Genomic DNA, 24,419 nt, shown 5'->3' on the forward strand with positions numbered 1-24,419 from the left:
TCCTCCTATCAGTTATAGTTGTTATAGATTAGAACAGTGGTGTTTTATGGGTTTGACGGGTAACGTAATACAGAGAAGAACTACCCTATCCTACCCCAAAAAACATACATTCTGAACTTAAATAGAAAATTCAAAGGATTGACAGTCATCCTTGAACTCCTTATGGGCTGAAAGACCGCACGTTAAAAAGCCCAGATTAAAATTTTGGCTCTTATCAAAAACTAATGATGTAATGTATGGTGATTAACGTAACATAATAAAAAAAAAATGTTTGGCTCTTAGGCCACCTGGCTGGCTCAGTCAATGGAACACACGACTCTTGATCTCAGGGTTGTGAGTCTGAGCCCCAGGTTGGGTGAGGAGATTACTTAAAATAAGATCATTTAATAAAAATAAATTTAGGGGGGTGGGGGGATGGGTTAGCCTGGTGATGGGTATTAAAGAGGGCACGTACTGCACGGAGCACTGGGTGTTATACGCAAACAATGAATCATGGAACACTACATCAAAAACTAACCATGTCATGTATGGTGATTAACATAATATAATAATATAAAAATAAATGTGAAAAAAATTAATTTAGGCTCTTAACGTTAGTTGAAAATAGATATCTTCAAGGTTTTGTCTGCTCTTACCAAAGTATGCCCTCCCCCTAAAAGTCACGGAACTAGCAGGAATCTAGCAGGTAATGTCATCTCACACTCATTTTAGAGATTAAGAAAGTGAAGCATCAGAGTCAGTGATTTCCCACAAACAACAAGAGGCAATACCTTGATTTCTAGGCCTCACTCCCTCTGCTCTGCCAGGAATATCAGGGAATCTCTCTGGATCATCTCTATGATCCCTGAGGAAAATTAGAATCTCACACATATTTAAGGCCAGATCCACGATGGGCATTTCAAACAAAGATAGAATAATTTGTCAAACAAACCAGAAAACACTGCTTAAATCTTGAGAAAATCTTCCAGGTAAATCTCTATGATTTTCTTTTTTCTTTTTCTTGAGAAAGAGAGAGAGAGAGAGAGGGAGCAAGTAGAGGGGCGGGAGGGGAGAGAGAAAATCTCAAGCAGGCTCCACACCCAGCACAGAGTCCAATGCAGGGCTCAATCTCACGACCCTGAGATCATGACCTGAGCCGAAATCAAGGCTCAGACGCTTAACCGACTGAGCCACCCAGGCATCCCTATGATTTTCAAATCATAGGGTACTTGAAACACAGAGGGTTTTAGGTCTGTAGATACTTTCCAAACATTAAGCAATCGTATAGGGAATAATATAATTACATTTTATATTAAAATTTTCTGATCCATAAAAAACTGATTAATTTAATTCAATATTTGATACCACCATCTGCCAGAAAGAATTAGGACCATGTTTTAATTACAAGTTAAATTTAAGGTTTGTACAGCTGATTTTTAAATAGCATGTAAAAAACCTGAGTAACCCGGCTGAGATAATTTATGCCAGCAAAGTAGAGAGGGTTAGAAATAGTATATCACTAATTGTATCTAGAAGATAAATATATAACACAATAAGCATGTAAACAAATTATTTCATAGTAAGAGTATATCACAATCAAGTTAACAACTTTCAATCTTGCATGAAGGAAAAATAATATACCAACTAATAATGTACACATTTTATATACAGCTATCCTTTTCAGAGTGCTTACCATTTTAAACGTGACATATTAAATACTTTATATATTATGCTATTTAATCACCAGGAAAAAAATGTATGGGATAGGTGGTATGACCTCTATTCATAGAAAAGGAAATCAAAGGCCGGACAATTCTGTAGTAAGTAACTTGCCCAAGCCTACACAGGTAGCAAACTGTAAGGCAGGATTTGAACCCATAGCTGATTGAAAGCTTTAAATTCTATGGTATAATTCAGGGACTGCCAAACTTTCTGGAAAAGAGATAGCACATATTTTAGGCTTTGGGCCTCGATAGTCTCTGCTTCAACTAATGAATTCTGCTGTCCTCTATAGTTCAAAAGCACTAGGGACAATACATAAATGAATGGGTGTGGCTGTGTTCCAATAAAACTTTATTTACAGAAACATGCAGCAGGTTAAATCTGGCCCATAGGCTGTAGTTTGCTGAATCTTGCAATATATGATTAATTTTAAATATGTTCACCCTGCACCAAAAGTTTGCTGGTTACAAAATGAAAAAGCTGCTACTTTTTCCTACTTGACCAAGAAACTATCCTGTTACTTGCTCTGAACATTTTAACAACAATGCATAAATCATATTATAGATTTGTTCAGAAATCACTAAAGAAGCACACAAAATGTTTGATTTTAAAAAAAAAAAGAAGATAGCTGAGAACAGGAAAATAAACTCATTTACGCATTATTCTACTGTCCACCCTCCCCAAGTATATCAATTCCTCATAAGAACTTCTTTATGATTATTAAAAAAAAAAACTTTTCTAAGAAAAACCATGTTCCACTGGGAGAAAATGTCCCTTCCTTATATATACTATCATCGCACACTATGTAGCCCATAAAAAGAACCTTCTAAGTAATACATGTAGATGATAGAATAATTTCATCTTCTTTAGTGAGCCACTGTTTCACAAGAATGCTCCCTTTGTGAATTGAATAGATTTGGCCATTCCCTCACGAATTATTCATTAGGTTACATGCAAAAATGGCTTTTCTTCCATCAGTTCAAAGAACATTTATTGAACATCTACAGTGACCTAAGCTTTGGCTATAGAGGAAACGGATGCCTAGCGACCTACCCTCAACACAGCACCATAAGGCACATTAAGAGCTGTAGTCACACATGGGAAGGGATTATTTAGGCATAAGCTGAAAGAAAGAAGAGCACAGACACATGAGGGAAGTTACAGATTCCACAGGGATTGAAGAATGAGAAGCTAGTTTCTGCAGGTTCTGTGATCTGTGGAAACACAGATTATCTACCTGCCAAAATAATTCTTCTTAAAGAACAATCAAAACAGAGGACTAAGCAATTTGTGAATTATTACATAAATGTGCCTTGGCAATCAATCAAGTCAAATGTCTGTCATCCGAGGAACCAAAGCCTTTAACTTAATTTTGCACAGGAGCAGAGACCTGTTTTCAGAGATTTCGTATGACACAGATGAACAGCCATAACCAATGTAATTTTATTATTAGACTATCAGTATGTGCATGTTTTAATCCCTACAGGTATCATCAAAACATCTCCATTAAACATCAGATGTATTCAAACAAACACTTAGATGGGAAGCTAGTAAACTGTCCATTAGATAGAAATTTTTTAAAAAAGCTTTTATAACTCATTTTTTTTTTTTTTTTTGCTTTATGAAGCTGAAAGGTGCTACCTTCTCATTCCCAGTATGCTCTTACATCTGCACTGGCTTTTGAAATACTGGAGGGAGCAGATATTGAAAACCTGAAGCAGGTAGAGGCAACCCTGAGCCAAAACCCAAATGCAATTCAAAACGTTTACCAAAGTGCTAATACATTTCCATATCACCTAGGATGAACCTGAAAATACTGAAGGACTCAAAATATAGTTTCTTAAAAATTTCATCTAAGTATCTATTAACCTTTCCTACTTACCCATTCCCCTCCGGTTAGCATCAGGAGACTTGCTATTTCTTTTCCAAATGTAGAAATCTTTCAGTAATGGAAAAGAAATTTGTTTATGCTCAGAAGCCTGATTCATGCTGTGCAGTGTGTGATGCCACAATGATGTGTACCCTGAAAACTAATGGCACATCTCCATTACTGTATTTTTCCCCAATTCAGCTTCATTTGGTTTGTGACTTTTTCTTTTAAATTGGAACTTCCAGTATTAAAATGTGGTTTGCCGAAGAATATGAATTTTTTGGAATTCAGAACTTCAGCATGCTTTTTTTTTTGGAATTCAAGTAACATGTCTGTCTACCCCATTATTGGAAAAGAGGAGAGTAATCAATTTGTCTTTGCCAATGGAATGAATTACTTCACTTACATACTTGAAAATATGTAAAGTTAAAATTGAGTATAAGTACAGCGTTTGGAGTCCTCTAGACTTCATCTATAAAATAATAGACTTTAAAAAACACAAAATTATACGGACTTTAGAAAAAAATGTATGGAAAGCATTTAGCACAGTGTTCAGAAAAGAAGTATTCAACAAATTTAAAGGAATGAAACTACAAATTTTATTTCAACTATTCTAAAATGTGGTTTCCATGGGTTAGCTACCACCATAATTTCCATTTTAGGAAATAATAAATTTGTGAGCTTTCAGTTTTAGAATTCTTGCTCCCCTAAAATCTGGTCTTACTTTGTCCTTTCTGCTTTACTGCTTGTAACATTTCTTTGCCTGAGTGGACTCCCACATCTGGAGCTATCATACTTTTGCCAATCCTACCAACTTTTCCACCTCAAGCTCTTCCAGAGGGGTTTCAAGTCATTTTGTTTCTCCACCTATATGAATCTTCTCTTTTTAGGAAGATTATAAACTTCCTGAAGGCAGAGAGCCCACTGGTATATTTCTCCCCTTAGTCTTAGGAAGGTATTAAACTAAATTTTTTCATTACATCATAGAAACTGAGGCTAAGTCATACTTCCACCAAGACATGAATAAAGCACTCCACACTTTCTAGAAAAAGAATTTTACTATCTACAAAATGGGAATAAGATGACTGACTTAGCACAGATATATTCAGAATATACAATATGAATTCTTCACACTATGCAAGTATCTTAGAACCCTGTCATAGCATAAATGTAAAGAAAAGAGATAAAGTGAATATTTGTGCAAAAAAGCACATAACTATCTAAATAAGAAAACATAAAAGAAACATAGAAATGATATTTCTCACCTTCCCTCCCCATTGTATTCACCAAAAGAGGTAGTTTCTCAAAAAAAAAAACCCACTTTAAATGATACTTAATTTTTGTACACTACTTCCCTAATTTGAATTATAATATTTTGTTTAACATTGGATCAATTTAAATGATGAAAGTTAAACCTATACTCCTATGCAAACATGAAATATTTTAAAGTGGCCTGTTTTAAAACCACCTATACCAAAGCAACATAAACTCATTCAAAATAACATGTTTCCAAGCAAGTACAGAAAAAGAGTAAATTCTCTGCAGACTGAAGCCTCATCTTTTATTTATCATTCTATGTATAACTATTTGTAAAATATGCCAGAAAGAGACATGAAATAGAAGGATGCTTTTCAAATTAACTGAATGCAGAGCAGTGAACGTAATATAAAGACTATTAGAAAGCATTAAAATACTCTGGAGTTAAATGTGTACGCACATTTCAAGGTAAATAGAAACCTTTAATAAATGCTGAATGTGTTTATTATGAAAATCATGAACAATTAATCCTGAGCAGCAGTACCGGAAAAGTAACTTACATTTAACACATAAATAAATGTCTACTTATGAGACACATTTACAGCTAATAACATAAAAAATATTTTCATATATTATTTGAATAAAATGCAAAAGATACAGAAATTCCTACTGACTAAACATGTGTGCAATTTCTGGAAAACCCACTGTGAGGATTCATGAGGGTTCTACTGTGGTTTATGAAGCTGGACAGTGGCAACTTTGAATTAGTGAAATAGAGATTAAGGAAATCATCAGGGATGACAGGTCACACTGAGGAGACTAAAGCACACACATATTTTTAATCTGGAGAAACAGATGTTTAAAATGAAACTTCCTAACATAAAAGGAACACGAACAAACTGCTCTAGGGAGTCTGAAGAAAAGCAGGTAGGGTCCACCAATACCCAAGATTATTCCTATCGTTGCCTTGTCAATACAAGTTTGAGAAAGTAGTATTGAAAAGATGACCTTTTGACAAGTGAAACCAATTCCAACTATAAAATGAAAAGAAACACAATCAGGACAGTTGTCACTACAGGGAATCTGTGACACATCCATTTAAGGGCTGACATTTCCTCCAAATCAAAATCACAAAACTGGATACTAAATAGCTTAGGATGCCAACAATGAGATCTTCAGAAATTGTATTTTAGGCAAAAGAAAAGTTCTTGCTCAATTATTTTGACAGCATAGCCAAGAATAAGGTTTGCTAGCTTAAATCAGGTATGCAGCATATATTCTGCTATTGCAGTAGAAATAACCTAATTTGCGTGTGCACTGCTGGAAAAAAAGGGGGGGGCTACAATGTGATGTCTAACTCTTTGAGTTTACAGCTGCCTCCCTTAGGAGGTAAGAAGACACCCCCCCCACCATTAAGTCTAAATATTCCACATCTTACTCGGATTAAAAGCTCTGTTAATAAATTAATTTTCTAAAAGTCAAGCAAAAACATACACTAGAGTATCCTACTGTATGAAATTATATTACCAATCTAGCAATGATTTCAGGAACCGTGTGTTAACAAGGAAGTCCCTGATAATACTTCCAAGTGTTGAGCCCCCACCCCTAATGAATTCGAATTTGTAGGTTTAGATGAATGGGACTTGGAGCACAATTAGCAAATAATATTTAAGGTGCTATTTTACAATTTAGAAAAAGCAGGCTTTTGTTTACTACTAGGATACCTTAATGATATTCTGCTTTCATCCACAACAAAAATGCTGAATGGTCAGTTTTTAAAAATTAATCATAATAACCTTGTTCTAATATAAATCATCTTCCCTTTTGCTTATGGTGAAGTCACAAAGAACAACAACAATGAATGTCCAGGAGATCTACCTCTCAATTACAATTCTGAAAGGAGAGGATACCACAGGAACACCGTGTTAAGAATTTTGGCACCAAAACTCACTAGTATATTCCTGACAGTCTGATAAACTGCTCTACTTTTCAAAAACATTACGGGGAAAATTCCAGCTACAATACACATGAAAGGAAATTTTTAGAGGTTTGTTTCTAATGCACAATTGCCTGGCACATGCATATGTCCCCTCACTCTTTCACTAAAGAGAAATGCCTTAGCTTACAATTGTTCAAACCTTCACAACAACATTCTGCACCCACACTTAAAACGGCTTCAGACTGCATTCCAAAAGAGCCACAGATCACAGAGGCACAGATAGCTTACCTGGGAAACCCCCTTGGACCATTGCTGTACCAGCGTTCCCTTCAGGGTATCTGCATTCCTGATAAACATTCAGTGCTGGAAGCAGCTCAAATCCTCACCAGACTCTGTCCTCTCTCTCCTGTCGACCTTGGGCCTATTTCTTTTTTTTCCTCCCCCTCGGATTTTATTCTCCTTAAGGGCAAGTTATCAGTCTATTTCTATCATGAGAAGCAATCAATTAAGCTAATTTCAAGCTACCACTCAGGCTAACAGTCCCGTCTGTCAGTAGGTAGAAGCTGCCTGGGAAAAGTACTCCGGGAGAAGCAAAAATCCCTGGTTTGCAACATCTGACCCTCGGATGCTTCACACTGCGGACTGTGGCGCTCCGTTACCCTGCTCACATCGGGATGATTGCTCTATTCCAGAGCAGGAGGCAATACCAACGCAACCCTTTATTTTGTGGCCAGCTTCAATTAATATCATTTTAATGACCCAGTTTCCCGGCTGAGAAATAGTTCAGGGCATTAGCTGCATCTTTTGAATGCAGATAAAAAGGAAACAGGGGTGGATGTTAGCCTCTCGGAAGTGAATGAAACAGTTGTCAACTTACTGTCTCCTTATTGCTCACATCATTGAATCATTTTTATAACAAAGAAACTGGTGAGCCGCACTAAACATGCGGTCTCCCTAGCGAGATTCAATTGTGTCTCAGTAGCGTTTTAAATGTGCAGTAAAGATCTGGTTCAAGCAGTCAAGTCTTCAAGTTAGCTTTTTTCTTGGGGGGGGGGCGGGATTATGAAAAAAAAAATTGAAGCTTCAGAGAAATCATGAGAAAAAATGGTTGTGGGTTCTTAAACTTTTTTTAAATGCCTCATTGCATCCCTTTCTCCTTCCCACCCCCAACACACCAGAATAGAATCGTAACCAACTGCAATTACTTCATTATCTATCAATTACTACAGTGTTCTCTAACCTTTCTTTGTAAAACGTAGAACACAAAGTCATCTGCCTGCTCACCTGTCATACGGATGAGTAAAGTCAAGAACACCTGAATATAAAGGGTTCTCAAAAGATTTTAAATTCAATTTTTTTATTTATATTTACAATGAATACATCCAAATTCTATCAAAGGCTGGAACTTTGGGAGTTTCCAGCACAAAAAATCAACTAAACTAGAAAGCAACATTCACCAATCTCCAATTATAGGACCAGAGTTAAGAATTCTATTTAATTTACTTAATTATAAAGGGTTCAGAAAAGGATGATTAAACATAGGAAATGAGAAAAAGAATTTACATAAAACTAAAAAATTAAAACTTAGCCTTTATTTCTTAATCTTTCCTATTTTGCACTGTCAAAAACAAGAAACGAAGAAAAGGACAGAGCAAACAAATCCATATATCAGTAAAATGAACATAGAAATATTGCTAGAAGCCACTAATGAATGCTGTTTGCTTATTTGAGGTGAGCATTCTTAACATTCCTTAAATCCTTGATAATAACTGCTGTTGATTATAGTGACATCTGTTGGCAAGGTAGAGATCAACTAGAGACCACAATGATAAAAAAAAAAAAAAAATTTAAACCAAAAAAACTACTAGCTGCTCAATAAATCTTCGTTGATCACGACTGCTTCGTGTTAAAAACTGGCTTGGTGCACACGGGATGGCACGGGAAGGGAAAGCTTCAATACGGCCCTGAACATCAACGGAGACTGAGACTCCATTCTTGACCTCAAAGTAACTAATTTGGTGACTTTGGGCAAATTAATCACGTTCGGGGGTGGGGGGTGTCTTAGGATTCTTGTAAAATTAGTCAGACCAGAGGAGTTCTAAGGTTCGCAAATCCCAGCACTATCAAGGAAGATATTAAGATACTATTATTCCCTTCTTCAAAGTAATGTGCTATTGGATTGCCCTCTAACACAGACCTTTTTATAGTAAGTTTTAACTATCCTTTACAAATGTGATTCTTTAAAGAAATTTTTATTTAGATATAATTGATATATAACATTATATTAGTTTTAGGTGTACAGCATGATGATTGCTATTTGTATATATTGCAAAATGATCACCACAGTAAGTCTAGTTAACATCTATATCACCATACATTGTTGCAAAATTGTGATGAAAAATCTTAAGATCTACTTTTAGCAACTTTCAAATACACAGTACAATACTATTAGCAATAGTTCCCACGCTGTACATTACATCAAGATTTATTTTATAGCTCCAAGTTTGTGCTTTTAAATTTTTAACCTCCTTCACCTACAAATGTGATTCTTCAATTTAAAATTATATCTGAGAAATAATTTTAACAGGCTTTATTTAATATAATTCATATTAAATTCACCTGCTGCAAGCATATTATTTCACTGATTTTCAGTTTGCTTACAGATGTGTGCAACTATCACCACAATCCAGCTTTCGAGCATTTCCACCACCTCAGAACATTCCATCAAACCCAATCCAAACTCCAAATCTAAGCAACCAATGACCTGTTTTTTATGTATATCCTATATAAATGGAATCATACAGTAGGTAGTCTTTTGCACTGGGCTTCCTTTACTTAGCATCATGGCATATGTAAGTACTTTGCTTTTTTATTGCTAAGTAGTATTCCACTGTATGGATATGTTATGTTTATCTACCAGCTGATGGACATTTGGCTAATCCTGTTTTGAACTATTATGAATGATGCTGCAACGAACATTCATGTAGGAATCTTTGTGTGGACATAGGTTTTCATTTCTCTTAGATATATACCTAGAAGTAGAATTATTAGATTGTGTGGTAAACTTACATTTAACTTTTTTTCTCTTTTTGAGAGAGCAAGCACGCGAGCATGCATGCGTGCACACATGTGCTGTGGGGGGAGTGGAGCAGGGGGAGAGGGAGAGAGAGAATCTTAAGCAGGCTCCACGCCCAGCCTGGAGCCAGACGTGGGGCTCAATCTTACGACCCTGAGATCATGACCTGAGCTGAAATCAAGAGTCGGATGCTTAACCAATTGAGCCACCCAGGGGCCCCATGTTTAACTTTTTAAGAAATGACCCAACTGTTTTCCAAAATGGTTGTACCGTTTTACATTCCCACCAGAAGTGTGTGAGGGTTCTGGCTGTAGTGCCCATCTTTTTTATTAAAATCATTCTTGTGAGGGACACGTGAGTGGCTCATTCGGTTAAGCATCTGCCTCTGGCTCAGGTCATGATCTCAGGATCCTGGGATCGAGTCCCACTTCAGGCTGCTTGCTCAGTGGGGAGCCTGCTTCTCCCTCTCCCCCTGCTGTTCCCTCTGCCTGTGCACGCTCTCTGACAAATAAATAAAATCTTTAAAAATAAAATAATTCTTGTGAATGTGTAGTGGTTTTAACTTGCATTTCCCTAATAATAATGTTGAGCATTTTTATGTGCTTATTAGGCATTTATGTATCTTTAGTGAAATGTTCAGTTTTGTCTGTTTTTAAAAAATGGGGTTGTTTTCTTATTGAACTATAAGACAAGATGCTTTTTTCTTCCAAATAACGTATTTTGTTATACAAAATTTAAGTGGATTAAATAAATTTGAAAGCAGAAGATTTTCCTCAAAACTCCCCTCTCAAAGTAGTTGTTGTACATGCTTTTGTACTTTTATCAATTAAAAAATACTAAAGATTCTACAAAATTCAGCTTTGGCTATAAAATCTGACTAAACTCTGCTATTCAGCACTGGCTTCTGGAAGGCTAAAGATCTGAAAGATACTCGGACGTCATTCAGGTCCCTCTGCACCCATGCAAGATCAGTAATCCTGGGACAGCATGGATTAACAAAAGAAAATAACTGTGTATTAATGGCAATAACTCAAACAAGGATGATGTTTTGATTTACTGTTAATGCCTAGGTTAGAATTCTTGATGTAACTTAGAGTGAAAAATTTATGTGCTTCATATGTTGAAATCCTCTCAGTTAATTGAAGTACAAATGCTCATTAATGTAAGAGTAACATACTACAAATAAAGATGAGGGTGAAAGCTGCTACCATTTTGTATGAAAAATTAAAAAAATTTTTAAAAGGTTAAGTAGGAAAATATATTAACAGTTAATGTGAATTTTAAGAGAATTAACTCTCTAAAGAACATCGTGACCTTTGTGAATCAATAAATTCATAAATATTTAAATACTACAAGGCAGAATAAGGGAGATTAAGTCATGTCATAAACTTTGTAGGGCTGTTTGGCAAACTAGCACTCACATTAAAGTAATCTTTAAAAGCCATATTTTTAATTTTTAAATTCCATTTGGACCATGAATTTTTCTCAAAAAATTCTCCTGTGTATTTTTCCTACATTGGGAGGAATGAAGTAAAACATCAACCCTGCAATGGTAAAATTCCACTGGAAGAAAATAATTACAAAATCATGTACCAATACTTCTATGATAATTCCACCTTTGGTGCAAAGAAAATGTAAAGAAAAGAAAGAGAAAAATACTCAAGAATAAGGAAGTATTCCAAAATGCCTTTCTTGTCCAGTGATCCCAGCTGAAAGTGGGAGCATAGCGGCGTCACAGCACAAAATGGTGATCAGGGAGCAGCCTAGCTGTACAGAGTTAATGAAGTACTGATCCTACCCAATAATGTTAAACTTAAAACACGTGTAAACATGTAAAAAAATTAAGCTATAGTAAGTTTTACTAAAATTTCAATATATACATACGCCAGAAATTTCATTAATTTTTTCTTTTTTTTAAAGTAGGCTCCACGCCCAGTGTGGAGCCCAACACAGGGCTTGAACTCATGACCCTGAGATCAGGAGACAGACGCTGAATCGACTAATCACTTGAGGGCCTGCAGAAATTTCATTCTGTAGTGGCAATATTTGGCAAACATTGAAGAATGCTGTTATTACTATTGATGAGACTAAAGAGTAGTAGCTAACATTTCTGGGATACTTCGCACTTCCTATACACTGTACACTTCCTATACAAGGATTTTACATACATTATCTCTTCTAGGATCTCATAGCAACTCAGTGAAAGGAGTACTATTTAGTATCTCCATCTTACAAATGAGGAATCCAAATGAAAAGGATGCAGCCTATTTCAAGTCAGATGGCTACTAGGTGACTTAATCAAGGCTTTATTATGTATTAGTTACATATAATATATACTGCTATAATTGCTATTAGTGAAAAATGCAGAACACATTTTTGTAGGTATATACACATATACATACACATATATTCACATGGGCAATGAATATTCCCTAGGCTATTTCACTGGAAGTTGAATTATTCAGTCAAAGAACATGCACATTTAAATTTTTTATACATGCTGCCAAATGGGTCTCCAAAAAGAGGTACATGAATTCGTATTTCTGCCAACAGTATGTAAGTACTCCTATTTTCTACAACCTCTCCAACAATGAGCAATATTAATTTTTAAAATCCTAAGTAATGTGGTAGGCAAAAAATCATTAATTTACATATCTCTCATTATTAGTGAGGTAGAAAAGACTTTTTGTATTTGTTGCCCAAATCTCTTTTGTTACATACTGTCTGATCTTCGCTTGTTTTTCTATTGATGTACGTGTCTTTTTCTTCTGACATGTATATGTTTACGTATACATATATATTTTATTATCTCCCACTTTCATACTCTTTTTTATACACGGATAAACTATTTCTACATCAGGATATAAATTTTGTGAGAGAATACCTAAGAACATTTTGCATATTATTGGTAATGATACTGTTTAAATATATATTTATTGTTATTGTTTTCAATTTTTATGTAAGTAAACTTATAATTATTTTCCTTTAGTGTTAGTATAATAATATGAAAGGCCTTTCCTTGTGCCAAGATTACATTTTTAAAAATCTTTATAGACTATTTATAGTATTTGTATGGTTTCAGTTTTTAGAAGCAAACAATATTCAAAGTTAATTTCTAATTTTGATGAGAAATGGAGATCTCTACATTTTCCCCTAATTATTACATATATCCCATCATTTATTGAATAATCCTATTTCTGCTATTTCAAAAAAGATTATTTTTATGTTCTAAATTCTTAACACCTGGGTTTATTTCTAGACCATTTTTATTTGCAAATACTAAACAGATTTAATAACTGCAGTTTTTTTTTAAGATTTTATTTATTTATTTATTGGAGAGAGAGAACAAGCAGTGGGAGAGAGAGAGAGGGAGAAACAGGATCCTCACTGAGCAGGGAGCCTGAAGCAGGGCTCCATTCTAGGACCTCAGGAACATGACCTGAACCAAAGGCAGCTGCTTAACTGACTGAGCCACCCAGGTGCCCCTAATTACTGCAGTTTGAAACACTGTTTCTAATCAGAAGGGCTGTTGGTACTCTGGGCAGGGTAACTCTTCACTGTATGGGACTGTTCCATATAACGTAGTGCTCTTGGCAATGCAACTAATAAATGACAGCAGAATTCTCCAACCATTTAGACCAGGGGACGACTGGCAATGTGTGGAGATCATCACAACTGGGGTGGGAGAGAAAGTGTTACTGGCGTCTAGTGGATAGAGCCCAGGGATGCTGCCAAATATTCTACAACGAAAAGAACAGCCTCCTTCCTCCACCCAACAAGGGATTATCTGGTCAAAATTACAATAGTGCCAAGGTTGAGAAAAGCTGATTGAGATAACCAAAACACTCCCACTCATTTCTCTAAGCTCCAGGTTCAGTCTGAAAACCACCAGTTTAGTATATTCAGATATGAGGAGAGAATTTTCAAAACTGTCTAGCATTTCATTTCCAAATCAATTTTCAGACTATATATATTTAGGATTTGGATTCAAATTATCTTAAACTTACAGACTAATTTAAAAACAATTGAAATCTTTAATATACTTACCCTTCCAATCAGGAAAATAACATGTCTATATTCCCCCCCTCAAATCTTCTTTAATAAAGTTCCACAGTTTTCTTTAAAAATAAGCTATAGCGGTTGTCAACCTATGGTCCATGAATTCTTTTTTTTTTTTTAAGATTTTTTTAATTTAGACAGAGATAGCGAGAGCACAAGCGTGGGGAACAGTAGAGGGAGAGGGAGAAGCAGGCTCCCTGCTTAGCAGGGAGCCCAACACGGGGCTCAATCCCAGGACCCTGGGATCATGACCTGAGCTGAAGGCAGATGCCTAACCATCTGAGCCATCCAGGTGCCCCTGGTCCATGAATTCTTAAATGAACTTCAGGACTTCCACTAAATAGGCAAAACGATGCTTATTTAAAATGAGGTGTGTGTGTGTAGATGAGTGGGTGTGAGTGTACATGTGTGTGAGGGTGCGTGCATGGGTAACAATGGTTTTGTGCATCTATATACATTTTTCGGCGGGGGGGGGATGGGTTTAGAGCTTTCATCACAGTGCCAAAGAGTAAATGTCAGAAAGTGATTACGGATTACTGCATTGAGTTTTATATTTCTAATTGTATTATTCCTAGGTATTTTCTAGTTTGCCCGTTATCACTATTAGAAAAGTTTTACATTTTTTCAGTAATAATACAGATTAGACAATATTTTTATGTGTGCAATTCATATATAGCCTTACTTAATATTGCCAAATTTTTGGGGGGGTTTTGAATTTTTGAGATTGACTACAACACCATCTGTGAATAATTGTTCTCTAATTTTTTTCTTTTTGAAGGGGGCAGAGGAGGTGAGCTCAATGCACTGCTAGATTCTTGAGGACAGTAGAGCTAGCAAGCATCCTTGTCTTCTTCCAAATTTAGATGCAGATTCTATTTATGCTAAGAGGAAGAGGGGTGTGCGGCAGGTTCCCCACCCCACTCCAAGGGAATACATGTGAATTATCTATAGTCTTTTTAAAAATTAGAATATATATGTATGTATATTTTAGGTATGACTATAAAGAATTTCTGAATAAATATGGTGAAGTGGACTAACTGCTAATGAGTAGGACTTTTTTTGAGGGGGTGATGAAAATGTTCTAACTGTTCTAAAAATTGATAGTAGTGATGGTTGAACAACTCTGTAAATAAAAGCCACTGAGCTGCGTACTTTAAGTAGATGAATTATATAGTAATGTGGATTGTATCTCAATAAAACTAATTTTCTAAAAAAGCAACCCCTCTAAACTTATATTGTCACTTTGAATAATTTGCTAATATATCACATTTCAGGGAATCTTAGCTAATATCCAATCTTTGAAAAAATGAAATAAAACAATAAAGTAAAACATGAAGATGCAAGGTGTTAGTGATCTAATTTTTATTTGTATGGTGCAATTCACAGGATAATTTTATTACGCCTCAGAGCTTAAATATATACTTTTTACCAAATATTATGTATGACATAAAATTTGGTGGGGTGTAGAAGGAATCTGAGCAAAGGGTGAATAATTAAACTGGGTCCTTTTTGAGAGAAAAAAAAATTAAGGTGGAAAAACAAAACACGAAAGGAGAGTACATCATTCTAAAATTAAAGTATTAAAAAAAGGCTTTAAGAGGCCTTCAGCCTGTGGTTCCATTCACATCTTTGCTATACCACTTAAAAGCCAAGTGTCAAAGAAGTCAATTATATTCTGAGTTTCCAGAACCTAATATGCATCAAGAGACATGTCTTTTGTAGGATTCTCACTGCTTCTTTATGATCACTCTCTTAGAGGTTACAAAAAGTCATTCCAAAACCTTCTGCTCCCTGATGTTTAAAAATGTAGTTGAAAGAATGAATACCAACAGGTTTGAAAGACGGGGTGAAGTAAAAGCATTTACTGTCTGGGATCAAAAGTGAACAAAGCAGGACTTTTTTGAGATAGTGGCTTCTCTCTCTGGGGATTGATACTTTTATATAAGGTGAGGGGTGATATATTGGGAGAGAGAAGGCAAGCTGTTCTGGACAGAAGGCTCTGAAACTAGATGGATGGTACAGCTCAGTAGAAAGGATCTGTCTGAAGCCCCATGAGCACACGTGGATTTTCATCACACTCCCGCCATCACTATGCAAGTCACATACCCTCCATCAGTATTTTGCCCCAAATACTGTGTTTCTGTAATGTGCCAGGCCAAAACAAAGAGGATTACTAGACTCATGGAACGTGAAGGGAAAGACAGATATTAACTAATAATCACATAATCACATTTTGTTAAGTGATATAAAAAAAAACTATACAAGAATATTTATTAGAATAAGGAGTGAGGCAAGGTTTTCCGAAGGTGAGATTAAGCTGAAATCAGCAGAAAAGGTAAGATCTCCTTTCAAAGACTCTTTTGTAAATCAAATGAGAAAGCATTTAAAGACTTGGGGAAAATGTAGGACACATAGTAGGTACTCAGTAAATTGTGATTACAACTATATATAGTTACTGAAATTGTGGCAATAAAAATGCAAAGGAAGCTACCAGTGTGGGAGAGATTGAGAAGATTAATTTAGGAAGAGAGATGATAAACATGTGAAGTTTTAGTCTGGGATAAGGACTTTATGAAAAATTAAGAATATAAGGAAAAGGTCAGCCTTCAGGAAAAAACACGTTTTGTTTTTTGCAAAAGATTTAAAGTGCTAGTGGAAAAAAGACATGGTCTTTTTTTTTTCTTTTTAAAAATTTATCTGTTTGTTTGAGAGAGAGAGAGACTGAGAGAGAAAGAGAAAGAGACAGCACAAGCTGGGGAGAGGAGGAGAAGCAGGCTCCCCATGGGGCAGGGAGCCCAACACAGGGCTCGATCCCAGGATCCCGGGATCATGACCTGAGCCGAAGGCAGACGCTTAACTGACTAAGCCACCCAGGTGCACCCCCCTCTTTTTAAAGATTTATTTATTTCAGAGAGTATGGTGAGGGGCAGAGGGAGAGGGAGAGGGAGAGGGAGAGGGGAAGCAGACTCCCCACTGAGCTTAGGGCCAGGACTCAGGGCTTAATCTCACCCTGAGGTGATAACCTGAGCTGAAATCAAGAGCTGATGCTTTACCAACTGCAAGACCCAGGCACCCCAACAGCCAACTGAAAACAGGTCAGGATATCAGAGGGAAGTTATGGCTAAAAATGAAGATTTTAAAGTCACCATGTGATAGTGAACTGAGTGATACTGAACCTTTGACAAGACCTTTAAATTTAGGTATTAAAGACTATTACCATAAAGTTAAGTCTGGGAAGTTCTGTACCATTGGTAACTTCCCTTTGACAAATCCTGCAGGACCTATACTGGCAGTTTTTTGACAGCTAAGAATTTATGTAGCTATTGTTTCTTAATTCTTAATTGTTTCATAATTATTAAATTTAATTATTAAAATTTAAGGATTTTTCATTCAATTGATGGATAGACTTCCTATAATTAGACACCAGAATGTCATGAATTATGTCCAACTATGCAAGATAAGGGATCTATGATGTAAATACCTATCATGTGCCACACTTTCTATATGAGTTGTAACATTTCTTTTTTAAAAGATTATTTATTTGAAAGAGAGTGCGTGCGAGAGAGCATGAGCAGGGGTAAGGGGGGAGTGGGGAGGGGCTGAGGGAGAGGGAGAAGCAGATGCCCTGCTGAATAGGGAGCCCGATGTGGGACTTGATCCCAGGACACCAGGACCATGACCCGAGCTGAAGGTAGACACCTAACCGGCTGAGCCACCCAGGTGCCCCAACATTTAATTCTCATAACAATCTCCACAATCGTTATTTTTATCAAGTATTCTTTTTCTTCTTATCAGTTTTATGTTACTAAGTTCAATGGTTGCTTCCATGATTCTAACCTCCTCAACCTCTCAGTATCATTCCACAGTTGGCCACTGACGTTCAGTGACAAAACCCTTCTTGCAACACGTTCTTCTCTTAAACAGCCTGACTCTACAATCTCCTGGAAATGTTCTTATGCTAGGACACTCCTCTGCTGGTTCACGAGGCCCATACTGGGTTTGCTTCCTGTTGCTGTCTACACATCACTCCTAAGCAAACTCACCAGCTCCCATTAAATGCCAGCTTGGTTTTCTGAATACAGTCCCTGGATGAGAAGTATCAGCATCACCTGGGAAATTATTTGAAAAGGAAATTATTGGGTCCTCCTAGATGAGAAGAATCAGAAATTGAGAGTGGGCCCAGCAACTAGTGCTTTTACAAGCTCTGTAGTTTCCTTTGATGCACTCTGAAGTTTGGAAACCAGAGCTATAGATTAGTGTTTCTCATATTGCAGGCTGCGACTCGGTAGTCAAGAAATAAACTGAGCTGCAAACAGCATTTTAAAAAATGAAACAATAAAAAAATAAAGTTTTTCATATGTTATAAAATATTTTGTGAAACCTTTGTTTCAATTATAAATGCACTAAGTGTGTGTGTACACATCTATACTTGATTGTAAAGATTTTATTTATTTATTAGACAGAGAGAGAGGGAACACAAGCAGGGGGAGTGGGAGAGGGAGAAGCAGGCTCCCCTCTGAGCAGGGAGCCCAATGCGGCACTCGATCCCAGGACCCTGGGATCCTGACCTGAGCCGAAGGCAGAAGCTTAACGACTGAGCCACCCAGGCACCCCTATACTTGACTGTTAAGTAAAATATAGGTTACTATGGATCACAATCTGAAAAAAAAATCTGATCTATAGGACTATATAAGCCAGCTCTTTGATTCCTTCTTGTCACTTTGGTCTTATCTTGGCCTTTCTTTCCCATTCTACTTAATGTCGACTCCTCCAAAGCATTTATTCTCACACTATGTTGTTTTATTTTATTTAGACTATTTATCAATATTTTCACTATCTTATTGTTTATAATCTTTCTCTCCCACTAGAATATAAGCTAATAGGAAGAGAGATCTTATTCCCTGCTATGTTCCCAATACCTAGAACAGTGTCTGCCCACCTATAATATCCACTCAATAAACATTTTTTGGCAGGATGAAGTTTATGACTAAGTAACTCAGCAAAGCTCACCTAAGTTAAATTATTTTTTAAAGATTTTATTCATTTATTCATGAGAGACAGAGAGAGAGAGGCAGAAGGAGAAGCAGGCTCCCCACTGAGCAGGGAGCCCAATGCAGGTCTCAATCCCAGGACCCCAGGATCATGACCTGAGCCGAAGGCAGACACTTAACTGACTGAGCCATCCAGGTGCCCCAGATTTTAAACTATACTTTAAAATCCTATGTGTCTCATGTCTGTGATCTCTCTAATGCAATCACCCCTTCCTGGTGGGCCTAAGGCTTAGATTCCAGCCATCCACTTCACAGTCCTGGACCATAGGAAAGTTTAGAAAATCATATTTTCAGAATTGTAAAAAGATATACTTAGTTTGGGACAATAAGAATCTGGTAAGACAGTGAATCAATCTACTCTTAGTTTTGGATGGAGGAACAGAGTAGTCATTTCATGAGATTAAAAAGCCATGGGATCCATTTCACAAAGAAATATAAGAAAGCTAGAGGCTTTAGGCTCACCTACATTTTAAATGTGAACTATCTAACACCCCATACAGTTCAAACTCTTCTGCAGAAAGATGAACAGTGAATTCAATGGGAAGGGAAAAGTATGCGGAGAAGAAAAAAATTAGAGAGCAAAACAAAAGGGAAGTCATATTCACAGCCTAAATATATTTGCTGGAGAATCTGTGAAATGTTATAGTTATAAGATGACTCAGGAATCAGAAGTCTTTTTCTGCATGCAGTGCAAATCGGTGTCCTCCTGAACCCCACTAATGCTGTGAATCTGTGCACATGTGTGAACATACATGTACATGATTGGAACTTTAGGGAGGGTGCTGCTCTTCTATCTTATGGCCTCAAAGTGATATTCACTAGATAACCCCAAGCACTTTGTACCTACTTCTGCCATAGTAAATGAGATTTAAGTTAATGGGAAGTACAGATGAAGAGTACAGGCTCTGGAGTCAGAGAGTCTGGGTTTAAATTACGTTTCTACTACTTACCGGCTATGTAACTTTGAACATATTCCTTAATTTTTCTGAGCCTCAGTTTATTTGTATAATTAGAGACCTCACAGGTTAGTATATCGATTGGGTTAATAATACATAAGATATCGCAATCCTTATACCAAACTCTTCAAATCCTTTTCTCCTCAGATTCTAACAAGCCTATGAGGAAGATTACTACAAGACTTCCCTTCCCCCATTACAGATGAGCAAGTGTGAGCCATGAAGGGGTTAACTTGTCCATGAATTCACAACTAAATAGAACTAGGATTAGAACAGTCTTAGTCACATGCCTAAGCCAGATTTCCTAACAACTATGCAAATATAGGCATTCTAGCATCCCAGAAATTATGAATAACCAATGAGCTATCTCCACTCAGCTGCAGCTGTCCTAATACCTGTATCAGAACAAGGGATTGTGTTACATGTGAGCACACACCTATCAATCATCTCCATCATGTGTAACTCTCCAAAAGAGGTGGAGAAACAAGGCACTACAGCACATTGATCAAATTTTGTTCCCTTCTAGGTTGGTGACCCCAACAAGAAAAAAGGAGCTATGTTTTATTTCTTTCATAACAGATTTACTTAACACTGTTGGTAAAAAGCAGTTGGCTTTCAACAGAGATTTGTTGATTAATGAAGAAATAATGCACCAGAAAGGGCTCTATAAAATCAAAGTGCAAATCAATGTTTTATAAAGCCAACTAAATAATTATAAACATATCTATTTATATTCAAATTTATATACATACTACTGTATTTAGAAAAATATTGAGTCATAAAAATCAAAATAATAATTATTAGTAAGAGCTATAATACTTGTTGAAATTTTACCATATGGCAGGCTAAAGGCTTTATCACCTTGTTTTAATCTTTACCACACACCTGTGAAGGAAGAACCATGATTTTTATAGAAGAGGGCATGCTGAAGGTCATACACTAAGAAGTGTTACAGCCAGAATTTTAACTCTTTCGATATCTATATCAAACCCTTTTCTAAATTGTGGAAGGAACAAGATTATTTTTAAAAGAACATATTTCACAAACCATAAAATCCACCCATTTCAATATATAATCCTGGGGGTTTTACTATATTCACTATCACCACAATCTAATTTTAGGGTATTTTTCATCCTCCCCCCAAAAATTCCATGTACAATAGCAATCGGATCTAACTATATATACTTTACATGCATAAAAGAGATGCAAATTCTTTTAAATAAAGCCTCCATTAAATATATGTATGAATGTATATTTGATACAGCTAATGCAAAGAAAATCATGAAAGGAACTCTAAAGGAGAAAATATGACTTGGGTCTTTTTCTAATTTTGTATTAGCAACATCACCATCAGTTTGAATAGAGCAAGTAATCAAGAGCTGACATCCACATCCAACTCAGATTATTGTGGGTCAAACTGGGAGTTAAAGGACTTCTTAACATTTTCGCATTCACATCCAAATATTAAGACTAGGAGGAAATGTAGATAAAATAGTGTATAACCTGCTGCCTTTGATATTCACTCTAATACTATATTAGCGTTAAGGAGAAAAGTTTAGGAAAATAAAGTCACAAAAGGAGATATAACATTTTCCTTTTCAGCATGATATGCTTATACACATTTTCTAAGAACCCACAGCATTGCATTTGATAATTGACAATACTCCTGAAAGCACAATTTAATGAACTCTGCGTTCACTTCAAATAATGAAAAGGAACTCACTGTTGGTAAATGCATATTCTTCTTCACTTTCGTCACTGTCCTCAGATGGAGCTTTATAAGGAGGTGGAAGTTTCATTGGAGGTGGAGCTGTTCCTTGTCTCTGAAAATGCAAAATTTGAGAGAAGGTTAATTGCTTTTGCACAATCCTCTTCCTCAATGACAAACAGGATAAAAAAATAATCTGGAAATATTCTGACTCAATCCAACTTCAGTCATATAACAAGGACTATAAAACAATTTGTTTTCTTATATTTATGTTATTATGTAAGTGACTGTGATGTAAGCACACCACTACAGAAAACAGGAATTCAAAAGCACAGCATTTAAGACTGTTGACCTACCCAAAAGAATGCATTCCCCTCCCCAGTAAGAGAGCCAATTATATATATTTTATTTACACTCTTACCAACCAAATAATCCAAATGAAAAGCATTTCAAAATCCACTGTATTAATATTACATTTATTTAAAAATCTGTTTATCAAATTGTAGAAGGTACAGATTTCATTCTTTAAAAAATAGTTGAAATGAAATGCCAAGGTTTTCTAACTGAAAAAATATTCATCTGTAATTTATAGTCAACACACATTTTAGTGTTTTAAAAAAGAAATAAATCTTTATGATGAATACTTTTTGTATTTCGGTTAAGTATTCTTTAAATTTACACACCAAATGATGCAGCACATAAATATTTGGTTTGGACTTAATTAAAGCAAAACAAACTCAATGATCAGATTACCTTCACAGAATGTAGACATTTTCTTGAACGCTGGGAAAAATAAAACATGCTAAAGTTTATGGAGGTCCAAGCTGCTAAAAAGAATAGGAGCTGATATACCCAAGCACTCCACAAATACCAAAATAACGGGATTAAGATTTTGTTTTGCTCCAGTGTTTCAGTAGAGTACATTCAATTATGATTTATATGACAAAACCACTAATGGCAGGATACACTCTAGTAAATGGACAATGACTGGTCCATTACAGAAAGCAGGCATGTAATAAATTCCTCCAAAGCAGAAAACACTATCTGCAATCCATAAACAAAAACACACACCCAAATTTATTTAAGATAATGTCTAACCAAAGCAGCACTTCATCTATATGTAGAAAATTCAAAAATCAGTAAAATGCAGGAGTGATGAAGAGAAGATGCCAAATACAAAATGCCTATTAAGCAACAAAAGAATACAGAAATGTGATCATGCTGTATCTTTATTCTTGCTTGGAAAACCTTAGAAGTGAGTTAAATGAAGAGTAAAGAAGGCAAATGAATTCCTTTCAGTAACCTTTTTCTCAGAACCACATCATTCTAGGTCAAAAATAGTAGTTGGAACAAGGACAGCCAGCTTTTAATATTAAGAGAGAATTCTCTTTGACGGTATTTTAAAAACATATTTCAGAGGAAACTGTTTACACCACTGATTTACTAAAATTAAATTCTACCAACACTGTGGAAAAGAATATAGAATAAGCACGTCTTGGTCACCCTAAAGTTTGAATGTGGGTTGCCATATACCTGGGGCATCTTTCTACTGCACATGAGGGAAGGTTATAGGGAGGACCTAGCTCTCTCTGTGGCAATGAAGGCTGGAGCAAGGTACATTCAAGGAGGCCAGGTGAATGTAATCTCCATGAGGGCAAAGAACAATAGTGTGGTATCCTCACTCCGAGAACAGTGCCCGGTACAAAGCAGGCCTCCCTTAACTATATGCTGAATGAGTAAATAACTGGTTGTCAGTCATGCCGATTAGGTCTTCTAACATATTACCTTCCAGAAAAATGACAATGATGGAAAAGGTTCTTGTCCAAGAGCATTTCACATTAATTTTGTCTGGTAGAGATTCAAATTATTTTAGTCCTGTAGAAAGGATAACTCCAAAGGTTATGGTTTTATTGCCCTGTAAGACGTTAACCAGTTTTGTATCTAAATTTGAATTTAACTTATGTATTCTTTCTTTTTTTCTTTGACACAGAGGGAGAGCGTGCAAGCAAGGGAAGGGCAGGCAGGCTCCCTGATGAGCAGGAAGCCCCGTATGTGGGGCTTGATCAGAGGACTCTGGGATCATGACCTGAGCTGAAGGCGGACGTCTGACCGACTAAGCCACCTAGGCGCCCCTGCATTCTTTCTTTGAACAATTAATAAATACTTCACTCTCTCCAGTTCTCTCTGAACCAGGCTAACCATCTTGTTGGTTCCCTCGTTAATGAGTTAAGTAAATAAATGTACATTTTGCATTATTTTATAGGTCACTTTTTTTTCTTAAATTATATTTTGTCAGTTACGGAGGTCTGTTCAAGTAGACTCACCTTCCAGAACCAGTTAAACAGTTATGCCTGAAATATGCAATTCATGAGCTGCATAAGCCCATATACATGATTTTTTGGCACCCACAGTAAATCCCCAGTGGCAACAGAACTTTGTCTTTTTGACTCTGTTTCTCTTATTTCCAACCCTATGATTTTGTTTCTGATACTAAGCCAAGTTTGGCTCTGATTTGCACTTGGGCTATAAGTTATTTCCCATTAGTAGCAGCAATAAATGGAGTTTGGTGTTACGGTCTAACAATTTAGTGGTATTTGAGGGTCTATTATATATTGGTTCTACAGGGATCTATTCTCTATAGGGTGAGAGACAACAGCAAAGGTTGTTAGGCTTTGTCTGCCTGTTGCTAAGTTTTTGTATACTAACAGGTCTTGAGTGCAATGGAAATAATAGCTTTTCGACATACAGACCAGGGGGCTTGTGTACTTCTGGGTCTACATGTGTCATATGGCTGAAGCTGCA

At 36.2% G+C, this 24,419-nt stretch overlaps 1 protein-coding gene across 8 annotated transcripts in view; it reads right to left on the reverse strand.

The window, feature by feature from the left end:
- PATJ (PATJ crumbs cell polarity complex component) overlaps nt 1–24,419 on the reverse strand; it is a 349,122-nt gene that overhangs the window by 175,807 nt on the left and 148,896 nt on the right. For all 8 annotated transcript variants that reach the window (XM_073896643.1, XM_025871744.2, XM_073896642.1 and 5 more), the window contains one exon: nt 21,633–21,732. In XM_073896643.1, coding sequence (XP_073752744.1) covers nt 21,633–21,732 — 100 coding nt within the window. The remainder of the gene's footprint in view (nt 1–21,632; nt 21,733–24,419) is intronic.

This window comes from Callorhinus ursinus, unplaced genomic scaffold (genome assembly GCF_003265705.2).
Source record: "Callorhinus ursinus isolate GAN/ISIS: 27379988/994484 unplaced genomic scaffold, GSC_fseal_2.0 scaffold9, whole genome shotgun sequence".
Taxonomy (NCBI): Eukaryota; Metazoa; Chordata; class Mammalia; order Carnivora; family Otariidae; genus Callorhinus; species Callorhinus ursinus.